Raw genomic sequence first — 23,123 nt, 5'->3', positions numbered from 1 at the left:
TGTATGGAGAGTCCAGAACATTCCCCAGTTCCACTGCAGCCAGTGACAATTATCCTCACCGCCACAAACTCTAATTAGGTAACTAACAGTTAACGAGCTAATGTCATTCATTATCTCACTTAATCCTAAAGCAACTTCACGATACAGGTGCTAACATTGCCTCCATTTAACCCACATGGAAAATGAGGCACAGAGAGGTGACCATACGCCAAGGTCATGAAGTCGGTTCAAACATGTGTCTGGCTACTGAGCCTATGGCATAAAATGGTGGCTTTCAAACTTTATTTTTTAACTGTGACCCAGGAAGAAATTATTTTACACTATAACCCAGAACATGCACGCATCCACACATAAATATATACCACAAAAAGTTTCAGAAAGTAATATTCACACTTACCATGTGCCTTAAATCAGTGTTTCAATATTCTCTACTATATTTTTAACTCTTCTGTTTCCTTCTAAGATACTCATTACAATTCATGAAATGTAGTTCATGACATGAATAGCTTGTGATCCGCAGTTAGAAAAACACTAACCTAAGGCATTGTGCTACATTGCTTTCCCAGGCTCTTCTTATTTGATTCTCCAGGAATGGACTTTACCACCAGATTGTTAAATTTACTACCAGCAGTGCACTGGTAAATGTTTGACAACTAGATCTTTGGGACTTATGAAGGGACTAATGTTCGGGACTTGTGAAGGTGATTAATGTTTGCTGATTTTTGCACTTGTAAATACTCCCACCATGGCCAGTTTGAAGCTATCCACATGACATTGCTGAACACAGACTTGGGAAGAAATATGCCTGATTGGCTCTTGAGAGCTCATACCAACCGAATAAAGCACACCAATAAATTTTCCCAAAATGTTCAACAAGAACAGAGAAAATATGTTTTAAAGTCATGTCAATGACCAGAAGAGTTGGAGATAATTTAATAACATTTAATAACAGTACATTTAATTGCCTATTTCATGTTAATTAGCTCAAGCCCACAATCTCTCAGGGCCTAATATATATACAAGTTGTATCCATGTGAGTAGGGGACTCGTAACTGCTATAACTTGAAGAATATTAATTAGGCCCTTATACTTCATTATCCGTACACTGAGGTATCTAAAGTTCCATGATGAAAAATGTTTCTCTTTTCTTAAGCCAATGTTTTGGCCCATTTAAAAACATGACCATCCCTAAATGGGTAACAAAATAACTTGCATTAATGTGCTAAAAACTGAGGGTTTAATATATCAGCTGATTGTATTTGTGATAAGTAAGAGAATTGAGAAAAAAGGAATTCTGGTGAGAGTATGAGGAATGGACGACTTTGGAGAAGCTGCATTTCTAGACAAATCCGTCATAAATAGGGTAACACAATGGGAACCATCACAAATCCTGGGGCCATCTGAGATGCAGGACAGCATCAGGCATCAGTGAAAGGGTGTAACTGGGTAGGAGGAAAGTCACAGTGTTAAATAAAATAATCTACATAGAACATTAATTATATTTTCTGGCACAGAGGAGGGGCTCAATAGATTTTAGTATCTTTAAGGGAAGGAAGATGGGAAAAGAGGAGAGATTCTATTCAGGAATCATTTAATGAAAAGTGACATAAAACAGATTTTCAAACTGACATAAGCAAAGAGGAATTTATTATCTCACATAACTGGGAAATCTTAGCTGGATTATACAGCACATACAATATTGTCAGGTCTCACTATTCCTCTATCTGTTGGCTTTGTATCTCAGACAGGCTCTTGTCTCATGGTGCTAAGATGGCTGCCAGCAACTCCGGGCTTACAGTCATTCCTCTAAGTCATCCTGACAGAAAGAGGATGTATTTCTCCTGATGGTTCTAAAAAAATATTCTCAAATTCACCCTGGTTGGCAATGATTTGGTCACAGGCTCATTCTGGAACTATATGCTGTGGCCAGGAACATATCACACTGTTGTTATTCATGTGAGTCACAAACCACCTAGTAAGCCAGGAATGAATTCACCTTGCCTTATGAACATAAGCGTCAGTTCACAAAGGAAAATTGTGGTATAGTTTTCAGGAAAATTGGAAATGGATGCTAATCAGTCAAACTGCAAGAGAAAATCCAATTTTGTTCTAGCTGATGAGAATTTTGCTTAAAACTGAAACTTTCCCCAAATGTCCAATATCTTATTCAGCAGGTCAATTCAGGGGTGCTGATCAAAAAGGTTTAACAACTGGAATCAAGTTATGAACATGAACATCAACCATATCCCTTGGAGCTGGAAACTAAAGACCCCATTCCACCAGAATTTAACACTTTTCTAGCTGGGCCATATGGAAATTGAGGAAGATGGTGGAGATATACCGAAGGAGGAACCAGGGCAGCCAGGAAAGTGGAGGAACATTCCAAGGGCATGGTAGACTGACTATTCACCAACTAGATGAAAGTATTTCAATATTTTAACAACTAGTACAACTAGACCAGTGTGTACCAGCAGGGTTTCAGCCCTGACTGAATCTATTAGCAGCTATATCATAAAAAAGAACATGCAGTCGGCTACATTCATAAGCATGGCCTTTGAATTAGGAGATTGTTCTTTTAGCAGGACTCTGGAAGGTGCAAAAAGGTTTTCAACTACTGAGATCTAGGATAAATGCAAACGTATACACACAGAGAGAAGTAAAATCAGAGTATAAAATAGACAAAACGGTAGTGGAACACACCTTTTCTTACCATTTTTAAATTGTGACAAATACAATTTTCACCAACTCATTCAAACACAATACCAGACACTCTTCTGTTTAAACCACATGCTTACCATTTCTGGTGCTCTTCATTCCTTCCTGTAGATTTGATTTTCCATCTGGTGCCATTTCCTCTTCCTCTGAAGTAATTCCTTTAGCATGTCTCACAGAGGAAGCCTGCTGGCAATGAAATCTCTCCATTTTAGTTTCCTGAAAAAAAAAGTTTTATTTCACCTTCATTCTTGAAGTATATTTTAACTAGAAACAGAATGTGGGGATGCTTGACCAGTTTTTCCCCAGAACTTTAAAGACTCCGTTGGGTTATGGCCATCGTGGTTTCTGATGAAAGTGATCCCTCATCCACACAGTTACCCACAAGTGCGTGCTGCTTGACTCTGTTTTCAAAGTTTTCCCTTTATTTTCAGTTTTACCAGTTCGGCTGTGATTTGCCTACATACGGTTTTATTTGTATTTATCCTGCTTAGGGTTTGCTGAGCTTCTTGATTTTATAATCTTATGTTTTATTACCAAATTGGGGGAATTTCAGGCTACTATTTACTCAAGTTTTTTTTTTTCTTCTCTACTTCTGAAACTCAGATTCTACATATATCAGACCACTTACTATTCAAAAGAACTCTGAAGCTTCAGTCAATTTTTTTCAATGGTTTTTTTTTCTCCTATTAGGTCAGATTGGATAATATCTTTTCATCTGTCTTTGAGTTTACTGACTGTTTTGTCCTCTCGTCTGTTGTGCCCCTCACACACACACCCAGTGAAATTTCTATTTTAGATATTTACTAGATAATTACATATTTTAGATATTTACTTTTGAGTTCTAAAATTTCTGCAGTTTTTTTTCAAAGTTTCCATTCCCTGCTAAGACTCCTCATCCATTCATTCTTTTCTTTAAGTCTTTAAACAAATTTGTCTTTATAATAGGCTATTTAAAGTTCTTATCTAATTTCAGAATGTGGATCATTTCAGGACTGCTTTCTCTCTTCACTTCAGATCACATTTTTCTGTTTTCTCATACATCAAGCAGTTTTGGGTTGTATACTGGTTATTGCAGAATTATATTGTAGGCAGGCTCAATGGCGTCATTGTCCTTTAAGAGTTTTCTGTTTTACCTTAGCAGGTAGTTAGAGAACTGTGGATCATTTAGTTTTGTTAAGTTTCATTTTATTCTTTGCTAAGGCAGGTCTATTTTGGATGTAGTCCTAAGGCAGGCCCCTTACTCCAGAGCTTGGTCCTTACTTATAGAGGGTAACTTTCCTAGGAATTTAATTAAAAGTACAATAATGCTTAGTGTGGTCTCTCTACTCCAGCTGGGTGGGAACTCTGATCTCTCTCTACATGAATGACCTCTGATAAACACTTCTCTCTCTCAACCCTGTTGCAGGCAAATGAGCTCTGCCAGGCCTCACTGAGTCTCACCCTGTGCATAGCAGGCCTAACCCTTGCACCACAAAATCTTATGTTCGCCATTTCCACACAGCTGTCTGCCCTGCAAACTGCAACCACTTTGAAAGCCAAGGACGCTAATCTCTGCCTCTCGAGGTCAACAAGACTGCCACTGAGCCGTGGCAGAAAAGCGCTCCCAGGCAAAATGCTGGAGAATTCATAGGGTAATCAGGGCACATCCCTTCTGTGTTTCTTTCTCTCAAAGATCATAGTTTGCATTGTATGCTTTGTGCAGTTTCATAGCCATTTTCAGTAGGAGGGCAAGTCTAATACCAGTTACTATGACATGGCCAGAAGCACAAGCTGGCTACAGATATTCTAAAGAGTTCATTTAACGTAAGTCAAAGATGGTGCTGTTTCGAACATTTAACCACTAGTATACCCAGGAGAACTGGATAGATGGAGGCGATATTTTTGTGGAAACATGTGTGAGAGGCATTCTCTTCGGTAATACTTGATTGGAAAATAACGATAAAAGTCTTTTTAATCCTAATTCTATATTTACTTTTCATTATTACTTTGAACAGTTTGCATTACTTCCCCCCTCTCTTTCTACTTGGCAATAGACAATGTAATTCTCTCTCACCAGGAAACGGTAAGAGTTAACTCACTGTGCAAAACACTTTGACATCCCTCGGGAGGAAGGACAGTACACACGTAGGACATTACTAATAGTATCCACTTGACGCATCATATCGCCAATAGTTAAAAATGTTCTCCCATGTATAATACTCCTTCATTTCTTCCCCTTGACCGTTTTGTCCAGAGCTGGAGGGACAGCTTTTGACAAACCTGGTTTCTGTGCTCTCTGATCACGCTGACAAACTTGTAACTTCTGTTATACTAGGCAGCTTCGAAGAGGAAGAGGACAAAAGCAGACTGCAGGGAGTTTGCGGAGGCTCCCATCCCAAGGCTTGGTAATGAGGTTAGGAAACTTGAGGATGAAAAAAAAAGCTGAAATAGCAACATACACACAGAAACACACAGAAAAATATTGGAGCTTTGGTATTTAGAAAAATAAAGATGTATTTTGAAAGGAAGTGAATAAATCTTTAATGTAATCTATGTTGAGTGCCCAAACCAACTTGGTATTATTGTTTAGCAATTACCCTAAGGACCAAAGTTTAGCATAATTGTCAATGTTTGCCTACGTCATAAAGATACTTCCCTTTAAATTCAGAAGAAAAAGGAAATTGGAGATATGATTTTTTGTGGGGTGAGGAGGGCTGTCCAAGGCCATTTAGTGCAGTGGGCGTGCCTCCTTTGGGCATCATCCACATCTCTTCCTGGCTCCATCATCCCAGCTGGCAGTGTCCCCCTCATCAATGTAGTCACGTAGAGTCCTGGGTTTCTTTTACCTTCTTTATGCATAAAACAGGCTCACAGGGGAGGGTCTGATCAATTCTATCTAATTTATTGGTTGTTTGAAATTTCATAGTTATTGTGAGGTTTCAAGCTTCCTCAAACTAGAGAAATTTGAGAGAAAGCAGAACTCTTCTCCCCAACTTCAAATCTTAACACACAGGCCTGGCCTGCATGCTTCAGCCTTGACATTCATGCTGTCATAGTATATAACCTGTTATTTGGTGTGTTGCCTTCCATTCCTCCTAATCTCCCTCAGACCAGCAATGTGTGCCTTAAACTTAGTCTCTCTAATTTCTCCAAGTGCTCTCAACTTCTCAGATTTCACTTTATTTTTTCCTTAAAAATCAGCAAATTAAAGCCAAAGGAAAGATCAGAGCTATTCAGGCCAAATTTCTTTTTCAAAGTTGAATCATGACCTACTCTAAAATCATTTTTTTTTTGAATAGGTGTTTTCAGCTATCTTCTTTATTCTCTGCATGAAATTTCCAAATCACTTTTCCAACCTACTGATCAATCTCTCAAAAACTCACATGCTATTTGGAATTCTATCACTTGGCCACACTGTATTTGAAGCACTGTGGAAAATGCAACAACATCTAAGGCATTAAACTTAATATCCAGTAGCTTACAGTCTAATGAGCAGAAAAAAAACAACTTCCAATTGTTAAATTTCATTTAAAAAGAACTATACAAATAAATGTAAAACAAAATATGATCATCATAATAAACACAGCACATAGTATATGGGAATTGAGCAAATGGAATCAGACCACCTCACAGCTGGAAAAATGCAGAAAGCTAAAAGGAATAGGAATTTTAAGCTAGATCTACTAAAAAAGGGTTGGATTTTAAATAGTCAGCTATTCATAGTAATTTCTTAAAGGTTTCTGGAATAAGAGACTTCTGTTGTGCAGCAAGAATAAAAGAAGTAGAATTGTGCAATGATACATCCCACTGTTAAAAACACCAGTATGGCGACAGTCTCTGTTTACCCAACTGAAAACGGCAGCCTCAGAACAAAGGCCATGTCTCTTATTGCCTATAATTCTGGCAGCTGAAAATTTTATAATCAAATGTATAGTCAAATTGCACATGCTAGCACTGACCCAAAATTTTCTCTAGATCGGTTGGGTGTGCAGGCTTTGAGTACACTCAAAAGCCCTTCAGCAACTCAAGGGTTCATTTCTAGGCAAGAGTGAGCATGGTTCCTGGCATTACAGCTCCCCTGGATAAACGATTTATTCGTTGAGTCGAACTGGATTTCATTTTTGACACTAAGTCTCTGGGCAAAGTCAAGAGAGGAAGGAAGACACCCATTAGCATATGCAGAGTCTAGAAATGCTTCCTGCCCACACCTTCCAAGGGTTATATTCACAGTAAACCCCAGAGATTGCATTAATGCACCAATTAATAAAACACTGGTGAGCAGGTTGTCTACGGAGAGGGCTACACATGCTTGTTTATGGTCGACACATCAGTCATCATCCCTGAATGGAGAACTTTGAGGGCAGAGCTGCAATTCTCTGGCTGCATTTGAATGCGGCTGCAGTAGGGAGCCTGCTTATCTGGAGAATGTGCCACTGGCTGATTTACAATGGAAGGAACCTGAAAAGAAGCGGTGGGTGCCCTTTCCCACAATCAGATAAGCTGTTACACAGAGATAAACAGTTGCTTTGAATTAAGCATGTTTGTCTATTTTTCAATGTTAAATTTTAATCTCCTGTTTTTGCAGTTTCTTAGGGCTTCATCTGAAATAATGCTAAGTGTTTTTAAATTATGCATGGCCATACAGTCTTAATCATTTCAAATTCTGCTTTAAGGAAAAGGTGAATAAGAAAACATTGAGGCACTGTTTTCAAACATTACTCTAGTTGATTTTTAATTGATAATTTTCTAAGACGACGTTAAGTGTTACTTAAAGATGCCCTGTCAAAGGGCTTAAAGGAAAACTATTTTACATGACATTGTTGTTAGTCACCTTGCTTTTTCAGTTCTGAATATCTAATTTTTAAATGTATATAATACATGTAATATGTAATGAATTGCTTTTTGAATCAAGAACTTAATAATAATTACCATGTCAAAGGAAATCCATGATAAACTTAAAGATCTTCAGAAGTGGTGGACATCATTAGTAGGAACAGTACTTTTCCATCATTCTCTATATAAACATTTAAATTATTTGACAGCAAGGGTAATGTTCATTTGTTTACGATTAAAGCTTATATTCTGGGCATCTTGTTCATGGATCAGCACACACAAAGTACGTGTTCAATAAATATTTGATAAGTGAATGCACCTCTGAAGCTTTGAAATAGGATAATATGCATGTTCCTAATTTAGTATTCTCTTGACCGAAAACTTAAGTAAATGTAGGTCAACGTGAGGCTGCATCTTTCTTGGCTTCATACAAACCCATGTCAGCTACAACTCCCAAATACAAAGGCAACATTCCCTCCTGAGTGCATGCAAAGTAATTCCTGTAGCTCTAGTGTTGGCAGTCTTAACATCAAAGAGCATAATAGAGGAAGATGATTTGGCATGATGAGGTAGATAATGAAATAAAACAACTGATTTCTGTACCTTAATTCTCATTTTCTCTGCCACAGATAAAATAGTAAAGAGTCACGCATAACTGCAAGCAATTATTGCAAACATAATTATCATGGATGTCCATATTCCTTTAACATATATTTGTTGAATCTCTTCTGGGTTGCAAACACTATGCCAGGTCCTGGAAACACAAAGATAAACAAAACGCAGACTCTACTTGTGAAACAGACCGACATATACTACTACTTTCAGCCTAATGTGATGTTTCATTTGAAGTCCTCTTTGGATAAGAGCATTTTCTTAAGAGAATTAAGTTTTCCTTAAATGATAAAGTCATCTTTACTCTTTGAGTAGTCAAACCTTCTTCATATTCAGGAGATCGCTATAACATTTTTCACAGATACGTGGTAAGGCTCTGTTGATGACCTTCTTTTAATTAACTATTCTCTTTTAGCAGGCACATAAAACAATTATTTTATAGAGCCAATTTCTGCTTCTTTATCATTAGTGATAATGATCACAGTGTCTTTTGCCTTTCACGGCAGTTTTGCTTCAAAGGGAATTGAACATAAAGATCAAAGAGAGACCAGAAATTGATATGAAACCAAAAAAAAAATTCCATTACAGTATCAACCTCTTTAAAAATTATTATTATTAGGTTTTCTGGTGCCCTGTGGCAGCTCTCCCAGAAAGGGTCTGGATTAACACTGAGCATTCCAATTACTGCAGCTGTGAGTGCAGAGGTTCACACCTAAAAAAACAAAACCAAACCCAGACAACTCGTGTGTCTCCAGAAAACCACCCAGCACTGCCTCGTGCAAAAGGAACAGAAAGCCTGTGGAAAGCTGGGCTTTAAAGCCAGCTCACAGGAGAAGGGAGAAATATCAAAACTGTTGAAGCAAACACTGGACTAGTTCCCATCTGGATACTTTGCTGAGTTTTGTTTTTTTCCTGAGACTTAAAAATCCTAAATGTTATGCCATTTCATGTATTCCCCATGAGCAGACAAGGAAACATGAATTAATATTAGTAACTGCCAATATCTCTTGAACACAAAGCAGGAGGTAAACGATTTGACTGGGGAAGGAAGGTAGGATAAAATTCTTGGCCTTTCCTGGTAGCGACTGTTGAGTCTTAAATTCTGAGCAGGTGTTTACCAGACAAACGGTGTAGAAAGTCATTCCTAACAAAGGGGAAAACATGCACAGAAGCAAGGGGTCCTCACCAGCCAAGGTGTCCTCTGAAGTGACCACAGTTCAAATGACTGAAGCATAAGGTTTGAGGGTAGAGGTGCGATGGAGCTGAGAGGCATGGTAACAGGAAGATATCAGAGCTAGTCTGGTTCAAGATCATGGAGCATGAAGAAGTCCATTCTTCAAGCTAGACAGAGGGAGAGGTAGGTATAGATTAACAGGAGATAGGTGTTCCTTTCTCCCCCTTAAATAAAAAAAATTTTTTAATTGAAGTATAGTCTTTTTACAATGTTGTATTAGTCTCTGGTGTACAGCACAGTGACTGTGATATATATACACAATGGAATACTACTCAGCCAGATAAAACAATGATATAATGCCATCTGCTGTAACATGGATGGGCCTAGAGATAAGCATCCTGAACAGCAATTAAGATTATATCTTAGATAGAGTACTTCTTCCAATGGGACACTATTCAGATTGTCAACACTCTCTAACATATCTGAGATCGCACTGGTGGTATGTCTTTCGGGCATCCTGATTGAGTCCAGGAGCAGCCAGGAGAGACCTGCTCCTTCATTAAACATCACCAGTACACAATCAAGCACAAAGCAGAGGAGCAGACAGGCACACCTGACCACACACACAAGAGTGGGCACCCGTGCTCCAGGAGTCCCTTCTCTCACCTTCTCTCACCTGACTCTGACTATGATAAACTCACCTCATCTAGGGGAGAGGGGTGGGCAAGCAGAGCGAGTGTGCCAACCAGTGTTTGCTCCGGTGCTAGGGAGATGGGTGTCAAGAGTGCAACGGTAGGTCCACTGGGTTGTGTGTGCATGTAACAAGACAGCTCCACACTAGGATTTTAGAAAGGTCCCTGGGAAGACCTCAGCCTCCTCTCAAAAGCATGATCCCCACAGCAGGGCTGTGCCCGATTCCTACAAGATGCATGTGGTCTAGCCCGTAATGTAAAAAGAAGCTTGACTTACGGAAGCGTCCTTAGCTACAATGCACTGTGCCAACCCCAGCACTCGTACACACTGACTGCACTCCCTTAAATGTGACAGCCTTGTCAAGAGCTGCCTGACCCTGGCCAGAGGAGGCAACCACCAGCGATCTGCTTTCCCTAACATCTTTATGATACAGGTTATACAACGATAAATTTTATAATTTCCTACTTGGGGAAGGTTATCTTTTCCTAATTCACAAAAAAAGGCCAGCTTTGGGGGTTGGCATCAGCTCCTTAGGAACCTACTGCGATGGTCCTGTTAGAGATAACAAGAGCCTGGCAGAGCAGGGCAGAAAAGAGCAGGTGGCTTTAAGATGTGTTAAGTAGGTAGACTCTACAGAACCTAGTGGCCGACTGGAAGAAAACAGGAAGGACCGCAGTGGGAAGGGCTCTCCATGCAGGTTTCTGGCTTGAGTGCCTGGGGACAAAGAAGAACCATTCACAGAGATAAGGGAGAGTTCATCACATGTGACCCTGGGGTGTCAGAGGGATGCGTGGGTAGAGCTGTTTAGCCATAAGTTAGCCTAGCAGTCATTTAAGTGGTAGCTGAAACTATAAACACTAGATGAGCTAGTCCAGGAATGGGGTGGAGATGGAAGAGTATTCAATATTGGAATCTGAGATGCAGTCAGAAAGAAAGCATGAGAACAGAGACCTAGGACAGGTAGCAAAGAGTTAAGATTTCAGTTAAAGTCAAGTAAAATGAGGACTCCAAAGGGTTTAATGAATTTAGAAGCTAGTAGGTCAGTAGTAGCTTTCTCCAAAGCCATTTTGTTAGATCAGTGTAGGTAGAACCTGTATGGTAGTGACTGAGAGCACCTGGGATGAGAGCAAGTGAGGACAATACTGGAACGATTCCTTTGAAGAGGTCACCTATGAAGGGAGGATGGGGCTGTGGTAGTAGAAATGCAGAAACAGTGACAGAGTTACAACTGTGTTTTGTTTTGTTTTGTTTCCAATTGGAAAGGAAAGAGTGGATAAAAAGGAGTTGTTGGTAAATACAGTTGAAAGACAGGGAATAAAGACTAGTAACCAAGTAAATGACTCTGTAGAGAGAGTAGTGTACTTGGCATTAGAAAAACCGGCACCTGAACACTACCTCCATTCTCAGTACACTTTATCAGGTCACCTTACCTCTTTAGTCCTCAGTGTCCATTTCTGGGAGATGGGACCCCTAAGATCTACATCACAGTGTGTTGTAAGGACTGGATGAGAATACTTGTGGGAGAGTGCCTGGTGCGGTGGTACACATGTGTCTAGCAAAAGGTAATCTGGGTCACGATTTCATCACAGGTCTGAATGGGGACCATCACTGTAATCACTCTCACTTTCTTTACCATTTTTGTTCATTAAATTTTTATCTCTTTAGGAATTTGGTGACAGGCTCTGTTAGTCTGTTCCTCCCTTGTTTGAAGGACAGGCCAAAGATCCAGCTTGGAAATGAGAGAGGAAGACTAGTGGGCAACATTGGCACCATCCACTGATATCTCCCAGAGGTACAGAAGGATTCATGAAGATGTTGACAAGACTCCAAGTTCTTACCTTAGCTTTGTTTTCAAAGGGATTTTTACTCTCTTTGGGGGACCATAACTTTCTGAGGAGGGAGATTAAAATAGAAGGTGACCTTGTTTTGGGGGGCCTATTTCCTATTAATGAAAAAGGCACTGGAACTGAAGAATGTGGGCGAATCAACGAAGACCGAGGGATCCAACGCCTGGAAGCCATGTTGTTTGCTATCGATGAAATTAACAAAGACAATTACTTGCTCCCAGGAGTAAAGCTGGGTGTACACATTCTGGATACATGCTCAAGGGATACCTATGCATTAGAGCAATCACTGGAGTTTGTCAGGGCATCTCTAACTAAAGTGGATGAAGCCGAGTATATGTGTCCTGATGGATCCTATGCCATTCAAGAAAATATCCCACTACTCATTGCGGGGGTCATTGGCGGCTCTTACAGCAGTGTTTCCATACAGGTAAGATTTAGCAGTACTATTGATAAAACACTGTGTCTCTTTGGTTTTATGTCTTGGGGAAACAAAAGGAGAATATCCTAATAACTTCATCAATGGGTGATGTTAAACTTGTCATTGTTTATTTCTATGGGTATTTGATAATATAGATTTGCAGCCAGAATAGCACTTCAGTAAAGAAAATTGTTTAGAGATGCATCAGGTAGCTACTGCAGCCTAACAACCTACCCCAGAATTCAGTGACTTAAAGCAACCATTATTGATTATTTACAAGTCTGAAGATTGGCTGGAGTGAGCTGATCAAGGCTAGGTTCAGCTGAGGGTGGTGCTGCTCCAAGTTGTCCCTTATCCTCCACCTGGAATCAGTAAGCTAACCCAGGCATGTCCTTCTCAGAGTGATGGCAGAGGATGCAAATCAAACTGCACAGACCCCTTCCAAGCTTCTGCTTGCATCCCATCTGTGAATGTCCCGCGAGCCAAAGCAACTCACAAGGCTCAGCCCAGGGTCAAGGAGCAGGGAAATAGGTGCTCCCCACCATACAAGTGCTGCAAAGTTACATCACAAAGGATGTGACTATGTGGCAGTCACAATTGGAAGCCATCAATACAATCAACCACAAGAAGGTACAAAATCACTGAGCTCTATTTTTTCCACACTAATTTTTTCCCAAGCATTGTTTTATTCAGAGATAAATTATAAATAATTTCTCATGGTATAAACCTGAAAATGTATGCAGAGATGCCAGATAATTACTATCAAAAAATAAAAAAAGAGGAGCAATTTAGCACACAACTTACACTAGATAAAAAGCTGATAATTGGTTCTCATAATTTTGTTAGGCAAAGAAGGAACATATTAGTCAAACTCTTGCAATGCTCACAGGGCCAAAGAATTTTAGAGGTGGAAAAGAGCTGAGAAATCATCCAGCTCAAATGTCTCATTTTCCCAAGTCCTAGAAATACTGGTTTCATGGAAACTACTCATTGGTAGGTAGCATGTGAACTAGAACTCAGATAGATCTTTTGTACTTTTGTGCTCTTTTAACTGCCCCAAGTGATTTCTAAATGCTACTTGAAGTTCAGTACATTTTCTGGTGAATGTGGCAATAATAAAAGTCTGTAAGATAAGAGTCATGTACTTTGCCTCCTACCAAACTTCCATAATACAAGCCCCAAGCACTAAAAGAAGTCATATGACACTCACGTTGTCTGTATATGTCACAAATCACTTAAATTGGCTCTATTTGCTTGGAATAACCTTATTTCTACATCAGAGATTCGTGATATTTAAAATTCTACATACAGTTCTGTGCTGTTCTAAATGACTGCTGCAAGTTTCTTTCCTTCTACAGCGCACACATTCATAATAGGAGTAATGAGGATAATTGGTTTTTCATAAACACCCTTGGACTCCATTAGATGGACAGAAAATACTGCACATCTCAAAGCATATCATGTTAATTTTACCACTATTTCTATATTTGGATCAGGAAAGGCAGAATTTGCTATCTGAGAAGAGAGAACTAAAATATATATATCTGTCTTACTTCAGTAATAATTTGACCAGATGAGTGCCAAGTATTTTATAAATATTTATATTATACCAAATATCACCACTAAAGATTTACAAATATGCCTTTCTAACCTTAGTTTCTCCCAGTGCAGAAAATAGCGTACCACAGTGGATGTGTAAATATCTATTTATCCAAAGTAATTAACAAACTATGCCAGGCAAATAGATTTTGTAATCTAATTTTACTTTTTTATTACGTGCAAACACCTCAAAAGAGGTTAGACTGTCTTAGGAAAAAAATGTGGGCTATTAAAACCCTGTACTTGTTCCCAAGGGAAAAAGCCATTTCTTAACCATCGAAGGACCTGGCTTATTATTTCACTTATCTGGTCCATATCATGATAAAGTCACAAAGGCTGCTATGGCTTTTGACTCCACAGTGTTAATAAAGAAACCAAAACTATAGTGCTATACTGAAAAGGATACAGATTTTGGCATCAGAAAGACAGTGGTTTGAATTCCAGCCCCACCACTGACTAGTTCACCCATAAAATGTGGAAAACAGCACCCGCTTTAAGTAGTTCTTGAGAGGATACATTGAGTGAATCCATGGGAAATGCCTTACTAAGAAACGAACTGATTCAATAAATGCTAATTATTATGTCCCTAAAATTACAGGAAAAATCAGTGGATGAGCCACATCTAACACCAACTCTGTGGCCAAACAGTCCCATAGAATCATTGCTGGTCCCCCAGGTGCTTCAGCTGCAGCTGATCTGTATCAAGCTCCTTTGGTGTGTCCTGCACTGAAGTCAGAGGGAACCACTACAGGTGTAGAGAACACAGCCTTGAGTTCAAGGAATGTGAAATCTGGCTGTGGGTATGGGACTCCTGTGAAATGACAGTGACTGCAATTCAGAATATGATCCTGTGGCTCACAGGGGAAGAAATGACTTTTGGAAAGCTTCTGAGGATGACTATCAGAATGAAAATTGCATGAGAGAAAGGATAATTGGGCCGCAGTGTAAGTGAGATGGTAGATCTGAGGAGGCCCATTAGAAAGTTGTAGCAGGTGTCTGAGTGAGAGAGGACAAAGACCTTGATGAGAGGAAAGGGATGAGCCAGAGGAGAAAGGATAGAGAGGGCTGCACTCCACCCTCCATGGTCCCCAGGTGTCCTGACTGCTCAGGCTCTGATTCAGCCTCACACTGGTCCCCACGTGAAAGTAAGGGAGGAGGTGGAGCCACCTGTCTACATGCTGACCTCCAGGCAGCCTTCCAAGGAACCCTTCGCCACAGGGCCCTGCTCTCAGCTAAGCATCATGAATGAAAAGAGGTCTTAAGGGCTCTTAGAGAGCCAAGAATTTAAGTGTGTCATCCTTTTGAAACATATTTTTTAATAAGAATTCTAAAAAAAGTCAACAGCAATCCAAAGCAATACACTTCTAATAGCAACTTTAAGACACTCTTGTACATGAATGAGGGAAATAACTTAGGGGAGAGGATTTTTCTGGGTGCCACTCACACTCACCTCCCTTTATTCCTGGACTGATTTCCATCCTATGCCCTGGTGTCCAGTAACTGTGGTGACAGCCTGTAGCTGGTACAGCAACAAAGACCCACGCCCATCAGTCAACTCTGCCATCCGTTCTTAATGACTTTTGACTTCCTGAATATTTACTGGAAAGCGTCTTTGCTTGAATTGAGCTAGGGGAACAAAAGAGGGTTAAAATATAGGGAAAATGTACTAGTATAAATCTACCACACAATTGTAAAAATTCCTATCATGTAAAACAGTAACATCCAGTCCCAGGCCAGATCACAGAGTTTTCAGTCACAACACTGTCTATTGAGACAGAGAATTATCCAGAATGATCATTTTTGTGCATCTCCTCTTTTGTGGTTGGATCAGTTTAGACATTATAATCTCCCCCATTTCAGCCTAGATTGCTTTACTGGTGGGATGGCTTCTGAAAACACTTTTCTCTCCAGTTTCCTCTTCTCTTGTTATTGTCCCACTAATGAAGACTCCTCCTGGAAGTCAGCAGAGGGGAGACCCTCTGCTCTGTCGGTTCATACAACTGGCACTGCTGGTAGATAGTGAAAACTGCAGGAAAGGAGAAACTCTTAATGATTCGCTGGATTAATCTGTATCACCATTGAGGAAAACCTGGATATTTTCCCAGCACCTGTAGTAAGTGAGACAAACCACACTGTGGTGGCCCATTTTATAAAGCAACCATAATGATTTTTTTTAATTTGGTAATCAATAAAAGCTAGAATCAAAATCCTTCTTTAGTAGCAAATATGCATTGTTCTATTCACCTCCTCGGGTGAGTAAGTTTCTTTTCAAAGCACTTTTAGGTCTGTACCTTGCTCTTCTCTATAAGCCTGCAATCCACCCACTTGGAGGAAAATAGTATTTATTCAAGAAGAGAATCAGGTTGGTTGCCTTTAGTGAGACAATTGTCTACATGGTTTCATTTTGAAGCAGTGTTTATGCTTGTGCTTTTTCAAATAGACTGTAGTTAGAGCTCACAAGTTGTTCAGTCAAAAAAAAAAAAAGTCTCTTTTGAAATGTTCCTAAAATGTCCCTGACTCTTTGCAGAGGAGGTATCATTTCCTTGGTTCTTCTTGCCTAGCCAGAGCAAATTTCAGCTGGAACATGACAGGTGTAAGTTGACCCAGCTCTTGTGTCCCTGAGTGTTAAAGTAACCTCAGCCACAAATGGGTATGTAGGTTAGAAAGCTCATAAAACAGGCAGAAGACAGCCTTACAAGGATCTCACTCCCTCTTCCCCATGCCTGGTGCAGTCAGACTCTTTATCAGAATTTTTAGCAATAACCACATCCCAGGAACTCTCTAGCCCTGAAAGGTGGTCATTATAACATTTATCACGATGTGGATTTGGACATGTCATGCACTGCTCACATCACATCTCTGCGAAGAATAACTCAAACTAAATCCCTTGCAGTGAGTTTCCCAGATTCTATCTAGATGGGAGTCAGAAGAACAGCCCATAAAGACACCAGTATATTATTCCTCCTCCCCTCAGTTTCAAAGTGTGAAAGCAGACCAGTACTGGTCATTTTTGTATTAAGCATCGCCCTCCCTCAATGACTCATTCCTCCTTTCAATTCAAATGCTTTAGGGAAGAATCACATATGAATTACTGATCTTATTATAGAAACATCATAAAAATAGTTGAAGGACTTGGGGAGGTACAAAAAAGGCTTCAAATGGGAAGCTGTGTCCAAGTATCAGACAGACTGCTGAATGAGAAAACGAATGCATTTCAATAGATCTAGAGCAGAGTTTCTGAACTTTGGCCCCGCCAGGCTGGACACTTCTGTTGTGGGGAGCTGCCCTGTGCACTGTGGGTTAGTTAGCAGAATCACTGGCCCCTACCCACCAGACTAGATGCCAACAGCATCCCAAGTCGTGACATCCAATATGTTTCCATACACTGCCAAATTACACAATTACCCTCTTCCCCTACTGACAATCACTAATTCAGAGCAAGGCATAATTAGGGCCAACATAAGGAGGAGTTCTTAGAAATGGAACAGAGAGGCTGGAAGGAGGAGGGTGTAAAGAAGAGAGTCATCTGTCACTGGAGTTACTGAAACAAAAGCTGGTCTGTTATTGAGGAGACTGAAGCAGCAGATTAGTATTTGATTAATTAATAGCTATTAATTAATTTACATAATTATATATAATTATATATGGTATACAAATAAAACAATATAATTATTAATAATTATTAATAATTGCATAAATATTGCATTTAAGGGCATTTCTTAATTTTGTAATTATATGTTGATCAAGCAAAATACTCAACTATTAGGATGATTGTTTATAAAGGAAGCATTGAAAACATGAAGCTAAATAAATAAAAGGCTCTTTTCCATCAGGATGAATTTGAAGAAGTCCAATCGATCATTACTTCATTTGATTTAGTAGTATTTTCGTGATTTGGTGAATCAAGCATCTCAATTATGTACTTACTACAACTAGGGAACTCATAAAATCATTTTTCATCAGAAAATATGCACTGATTAAACATATGTATTTTAAGTGCAGCAAGGACACTATTGTAATCACTAGTAACACCACTAGGTAATGTGAAACAGAGAGAAGGCAAAAATAAAATGCACAAAGAGTAGACATCTTATGAGTCCCTGAGACATCTCCAAGCAAACGAGATGTCAAGTTCGTACATAAAACAGGTATAAGTAGAGGGCCTCAGAATCAGTTGATAACGTAAGTACTAAGAGACCAGAGGGAATTACAGAATGAGGGAGGAATGGAGGTGAACAGGAAAAAGACTTTCAGGTCCATGTACACAGAAAACCCGCCTTTGAAGTGTCCTGGGAAAGATGCTTTCTCAGAGTCTGCTGGATCATACTGCACATTCTTTCCTAAAAGAGAGAACATAGTGTTTCTTCCACCTGGAACGCACTGTCCCTTAGCCATCTGTAGCCTTGCCAAATTCTTCTCTCCTTCGGTTCTCAGCTCAAACCCTAATCCTTTTGAGAAATCTTTCGCAAGCTCCTGATACATAAACACACATCTCATTACTGTCTTAGTAAATATAATTCTTCCTTTGCATTTCTAGTCTCCACTTAACTTGAAGCTACCTGAGTCTGGGAACCACACATTTTTGTCTTTGTGTTGAGGACACCTAGAATAATGCCTCTACGAGGTTGAGAGTAAATGCTCTTTTTGAATGAATTAAGAGAATTAACAGAATGATAACCTGCCCTATGTCTAGAAGGCTGGAAACCCCTAAATGAATCTTGGGTTGCAGCTCACAACTATAATCTTCCTATTCTAGATCAATCTGGATGTTCATAAATGAAAAAGTAGCATTCCCCTACAACAGAAAACTGTTTAATACAAAAGACAGACGATGTCACAAAGTGAGGACATGAGACTGAATCCCCCCCACCCTCCTCAGCTCTACTGCCTATGCGAGGGGCGAGGGCGACAAAAGATGCCTTGATCTGAGAGCAGCTCTAAGGGCTGCACTCAGTTTGTCCTTAGACTGAATAGTCCAGAGACAACTACCCAAGGCTCAATGCAGTTGGGCACCCAGGACCATTCCCGATTAGGTTAGAGCCCTGTCCTCACCCTACTCAAGCTCTCTGCATTCTCAACACAGAAAGAATAGGCAGAGTGCTGACTATGCCAGATGTCTTGCCCGTAGCTAACACAAGAGAAAGAAACACCATTCCATCCTTAAGAAAAGCAGAGTGACAGCATTAGAAATCCATCTACCAATCTATCTTCAGTGTCTCTCTATCACTAGAAATGTAAAAATGATAGTTACATTTAATGAGTTTAATATTGCAAATACAATCATCATAGCACAGATACAATTATACATTTTTAGCATGCCTTCTTGAAAAATTTCAGCTCAGTGATTAAAACTCTGGGTGCAGACTGGGGCTTACTTAATCCTTCATTGCTTCTTTCCTCATGTCTAAGACCGAAATAGTAATAGTACCTCTTTTACTGGGTTATTGTGAGAGTTAAATGAGAAAATCTATGAAAAACAGTTTAAAAAAATTGTGTTTCACACATAATGAGAATTAAATATTTTAGATTTTAGTAGATATTATGTTAGCTTTTTGGTAACTTTCAACACCTCCAGTCCAAGAGGAATAGTTCCAAGAGCAACTGAGGCTCATAAAAGTCAAGTACCAAGTTCAAGTTTCTACCACTTTAAGCAGTGGAGTCAACCTTAGCATCCAGATAGCCTGCCCCCCTCACTGCTCTCCTGATCCCTGCCTCCCTGGGTCTAAGCCTCAGAAAAACCCGACTCAGAAGTTATCTCAGAAAGAATCTTTTTATTTATTTCCTTCCCAGAACTTTTCATTCTAAAGCAATCTCACAAAGCTGATGTTTTGAAAACTCTCTCCACTGCTCCCCCTTCTCCTCCTCCAAAAATGGGCAAGGCTGTTCAAACACTTTATCACAGGGAGGGAGGCAAGAGCAAGGCAATTTAAAAATGCTTTTGTTAACACTGTTTCATTGTAGAAATTTCTTTCCAGGGGTAATTATCTAAGATGCACTATTTTTTTCCTTTGCTTTGGAGTTAATTTATTCCTTAATTAATTCCCCTTCTGTCATGTGTTTACTCGGAAACTACTCATGAAAAACAAGAGGTTACCATCAGGACTACTGTCCACAGGGCAACAGAATGGCCAACGGCTGAGAACCAGCTTCTGTGGTGGTCAGGTGTCCATGATGGAGGTCATGAGATGAAAATCAAGGAATACACATTCTTGAGAAATCAGCAAGTGTTTTATAATATGACTATAGATTAATCGGTAAGCTCATTGACATAGGACTCCTGACACTTTTAGTCAACCTAAGATGTGATGTTGCTTTAATACCACAAAGTTCACTTTCCAAAACACCATTAAAGATATGCCTTTTTAGTGAATCAATATATATATAGGGCTCAGTGTTTCAATATGGAAAGAGCCAACACTTAGCAGTTTATAATAATGAAAGTCCACTGATTTAATGTAGAACTGCTTTTACTGGTCTATGAAAAATGCCATTGAAAACTTACGGAGTATTTTTCCAATTAGTGGACTTTGAAAATTTAAGACCAGTGTTCCAAAAACACCTGCAGTTAAACTCTAAGCAAATGCTGATACTCCAGGCGGTGTATCAGTGGGACTTTGAACACTAAAATTGTGGTGTCGCTATTTTTGACATCACCACCTGGTATATTATGGAAATCCCTCTGTTTCTAGTGACAAAGTGTTGATTCATGCCAGCTACTTGACTTTTACAATCCCATAGAGGGAATGTAGCACAGGGGAGAATACAAGAGGAGCGACGCCTTCAAAAATTATATTCCAAATATAGACCAGGCTTCCTTGCCAAGTGGCCAGAACAGCAAAGCATCTTGAGACATTTGCCATCACTTAATGGGGTTGAACTTGCAGGGCGCGCATCCCAGCAACTAGCTGGTCCCTCCCAGGCCCTGCATCTCCAATTTGGGTAGCTGCCATTAGGTTCACAATGAGGCCTCGTAGAATACAAACCAGGCAATTAAGCTCTCCCAGTGTGGAAAACAGATGTCACTGAACACCTCATCTATAATTCGCTTAGAATTTTTCTACTAAAAAAAAAAAAGTAACTTTCCAGCAAAATAAAAACTACACATATGCATTAAGTATATATTACTGATGTTGCCACAATAGTTTTAAGGAATATCATGCACACCAGATTTAAAGAAATGTAATAAAGGAAAAAAAAAGAAATGCAACAATAAATATACATTAGTGACATCCCGTGAATTTCAGCTGTTATCAAAGTATATTTAACTGACTCTCAGTTTTTATTTCTACATGGAAGAAAGTCTTTATATTACTTTTTTTCTGAGATGCTTCCAGGAATTTAAAAGTTCTTCAGCTGTTGTAGTCTCCAACAGTGAAAATTATTTTTTCTTCTTTCCAAGAAGGACTCAAGATAACCTGTAATGACACAAACAGGAAAACAAATTAAGACACGAGGACTTAAGTCATTACTACCAACCAAATAAATGCTTTTATGTGGACTCAAATTTTTCTTTAAACCTCCAATCTTGACCTTTCTATTATTAGCTTATTCATCGTTATGGAGATTACAAGGTCCCTGGCTTTCAAAGACTCACAGCCTGAGTCAGAATGAGTCTGCTGTCCATCTGATCACCCTTCCCTGACTCCTGCTTTTCAAGTTGGATGTCATCCACTGTAGTCTTTTTGGAACATAACCTTGGTCAGGTCATTCCTTTCATTTAAAATTTTTATTTTATTTAGTTTTTTTTTCTTGCAGTATAGTTGATTTACAATGCTGTGTTAGTTGCTGATGTACAGATAGTAATTCAGTTATGCATATATGTGTATATTCGTTTTCATATTCTTTATCATTATAGGTTATTACAAGATAGTGAATATAGGTCCCTGTGCTATACAGTAGGTCCTTGTTGGTTATCTATTTTATATACAGTAGTTAGTATCTACAAATCCAAAACTCCTAATTTATCCCTCCCTCCTCCTTTCTGCCTGGTAACTGTAAGTTTGTTTTCTATGTCTGTGAGTCTGTTTTGTAAATAAGTTCATTTGTGCCATACTTTAAGATTCCACATACATGTGATATGATATGGTATTTGTCTTTATCTGACTTAGTTCACTTTGTATGGTCGTCTCTAGATCCATCCATGTTGCTGCAAATGGCAATGTCTTTTCATTTCTTAAGGAATAAAATCCAAACTCTTTAGCATAGTGTATAAAATACTCACCAGTCCAGCCACAGTGGTTCTAACCTTCCTCACCCTACTAATCCCTAGAGGGTACTGGGTACACTGATAATACTGAACCATCTGATACAATTACAGCAAATGTGCCTTTTACCGTCTCCATCTTTGTGTTCTTCCTTCTGCCTGAAAACTTCCTTTCCCTTTCTCTGCCTGGTCAACTTTCACTTGGTCTTCAAGATCAAGCATAAATGTTACCTCTACATGGGAGCCTGCCACGATTCACCTGAAGTTGTTCTTTCACCTGTGTTTTTGTGCACGTAGCTGTTATCTCAAAATTTTATCCTTGGCATGTTTCTTTGTAGGGGTACAATACTCATCTTAGAAAAACCTACATTTGCAAAGAGTGCCATGTAAAACTGGCATCGATCCAAGTTTGCTGAATGAATGGTTGCTGGATTAGCCAGTCTCATCTTCTCTATCATTTTCTGAACATTTACCATGTGCCAGCCAGTGAGTTAAGTGCTTCACACGTGTTGTCATTTAATCCTTACACAACTTCATAAACTGGAGACTATTATTATTATTCCTTTTTTACAGAAGAGGAAACTGAAGTTTAAGGAATTAAAATAGCTTGCCCAAATTTCACAGCTAGTGAGAGAAGGAGCTGGTATTCCAATGTTGGCCTGTTTGATTCCAATCCTATGCACTGAACAGCTATACGACTTGCTTTTGTAACTGGCAGCTCTGTTGGAGTAATGAACAGTCAACAGGAAAACCATGCATAATATGGTTCTGTTTGCTACAAACAATATGGTATATATCTCTCTGCCCTAAATTATTGCCAAAGGACCTTAGAAGTAAATGATAATTTTTTTTTTAAATTAGGCTACAGCCCTCAGCGCTCTCCCAGGGCATACTCAACAGTTTTTGGACTTTGGTTAGCAATCAAAATGGACAGAAATGCCTTCTTTATTGATAAGACTATAGTTATCATACTTCATCCAAGTGACTTCAGGGGCCACAGAAAAAAATGGATTAGTTTAACTTGTGCTGTTAAATCCTCAAGAGACATTG

General features: G+C 39.3%; 2 protein-coding genes across 14 annotated transcripts in view; one reads left to right on the top strand and one right to left on the bottom strand.

Moving 5' to 3' along the window:
* ELAPOR2 (endosome-lysosome associated apoptosis and autophagy regulator family member 2) overlaps window positions 1-23,123 on the bottom strand; it is a 660,265-nt gene that overhangs the window by 324,973 nt on the left and 312,169 nt on the right. For 11 of the 13 annotated variants that reach the window (XM_072965097.1, XM_072965100.1, XM_072965099.1 and 8 more), the window contains 6 exons: window positions 21,183-21,285; window positions 15,321-15,496; window positions 9,326-9,480; window positions 8,131-8,281; window positions 4,975-5,136; window positions 2,796-2,931 (listed from right to left, as the gene is read on the bottom strand). The gene's annotated coding sequence lies outside the window, so the exon portion shown is untranslated. The remainder of the gene's footprint in view (window positions 1-2,795; window positions 2,932-4,974; window positions 5,137-8,130; window positions 8,282-9,325; window positions 9,481-15,320; window positions 15,497-21,182; window positions 21,286-23,123) is intronic. The other 2 variants (XM_072965091.1, XM_072965089.1) reach the window with 2 other exon arrangements.
* Window positions 11,813-23,123, top strand: part of GRM3 (glutamate metabotropic receptor 3) — an 87,933-nt gene continuing 76,622 nt past the window's right edge. Inside the window, exon 1 of the mRNA XM_006211871.4 lies at window positions 11,813-12,280. Within this exon, the coding sequence (XP_006211933.1) occupies window positions 11,813-12,280 (468 nt within the window). The remainder of the gene's footprint in view (window positions 12,281-23,123) is intronic.

This window comes from Vicugna pacos, chromosome 7, assembly GCF_048564905.1.
Source record: "Vicugna pacos chromosome 7, VicPac4, whole genome shotgun sequence".
Classification (NCBI taxonomy): Eukaryota; Metazoa; Chordata; class Mammalia; order Artiodactyla; family Camelidae; genus Vicugna; species Vicugna pacos.
The sequence above is the reverse complement of the archived record's forward strand: the minus strand, read 5'-3'. Positions and strand labels throughout refer to the sequence as shown.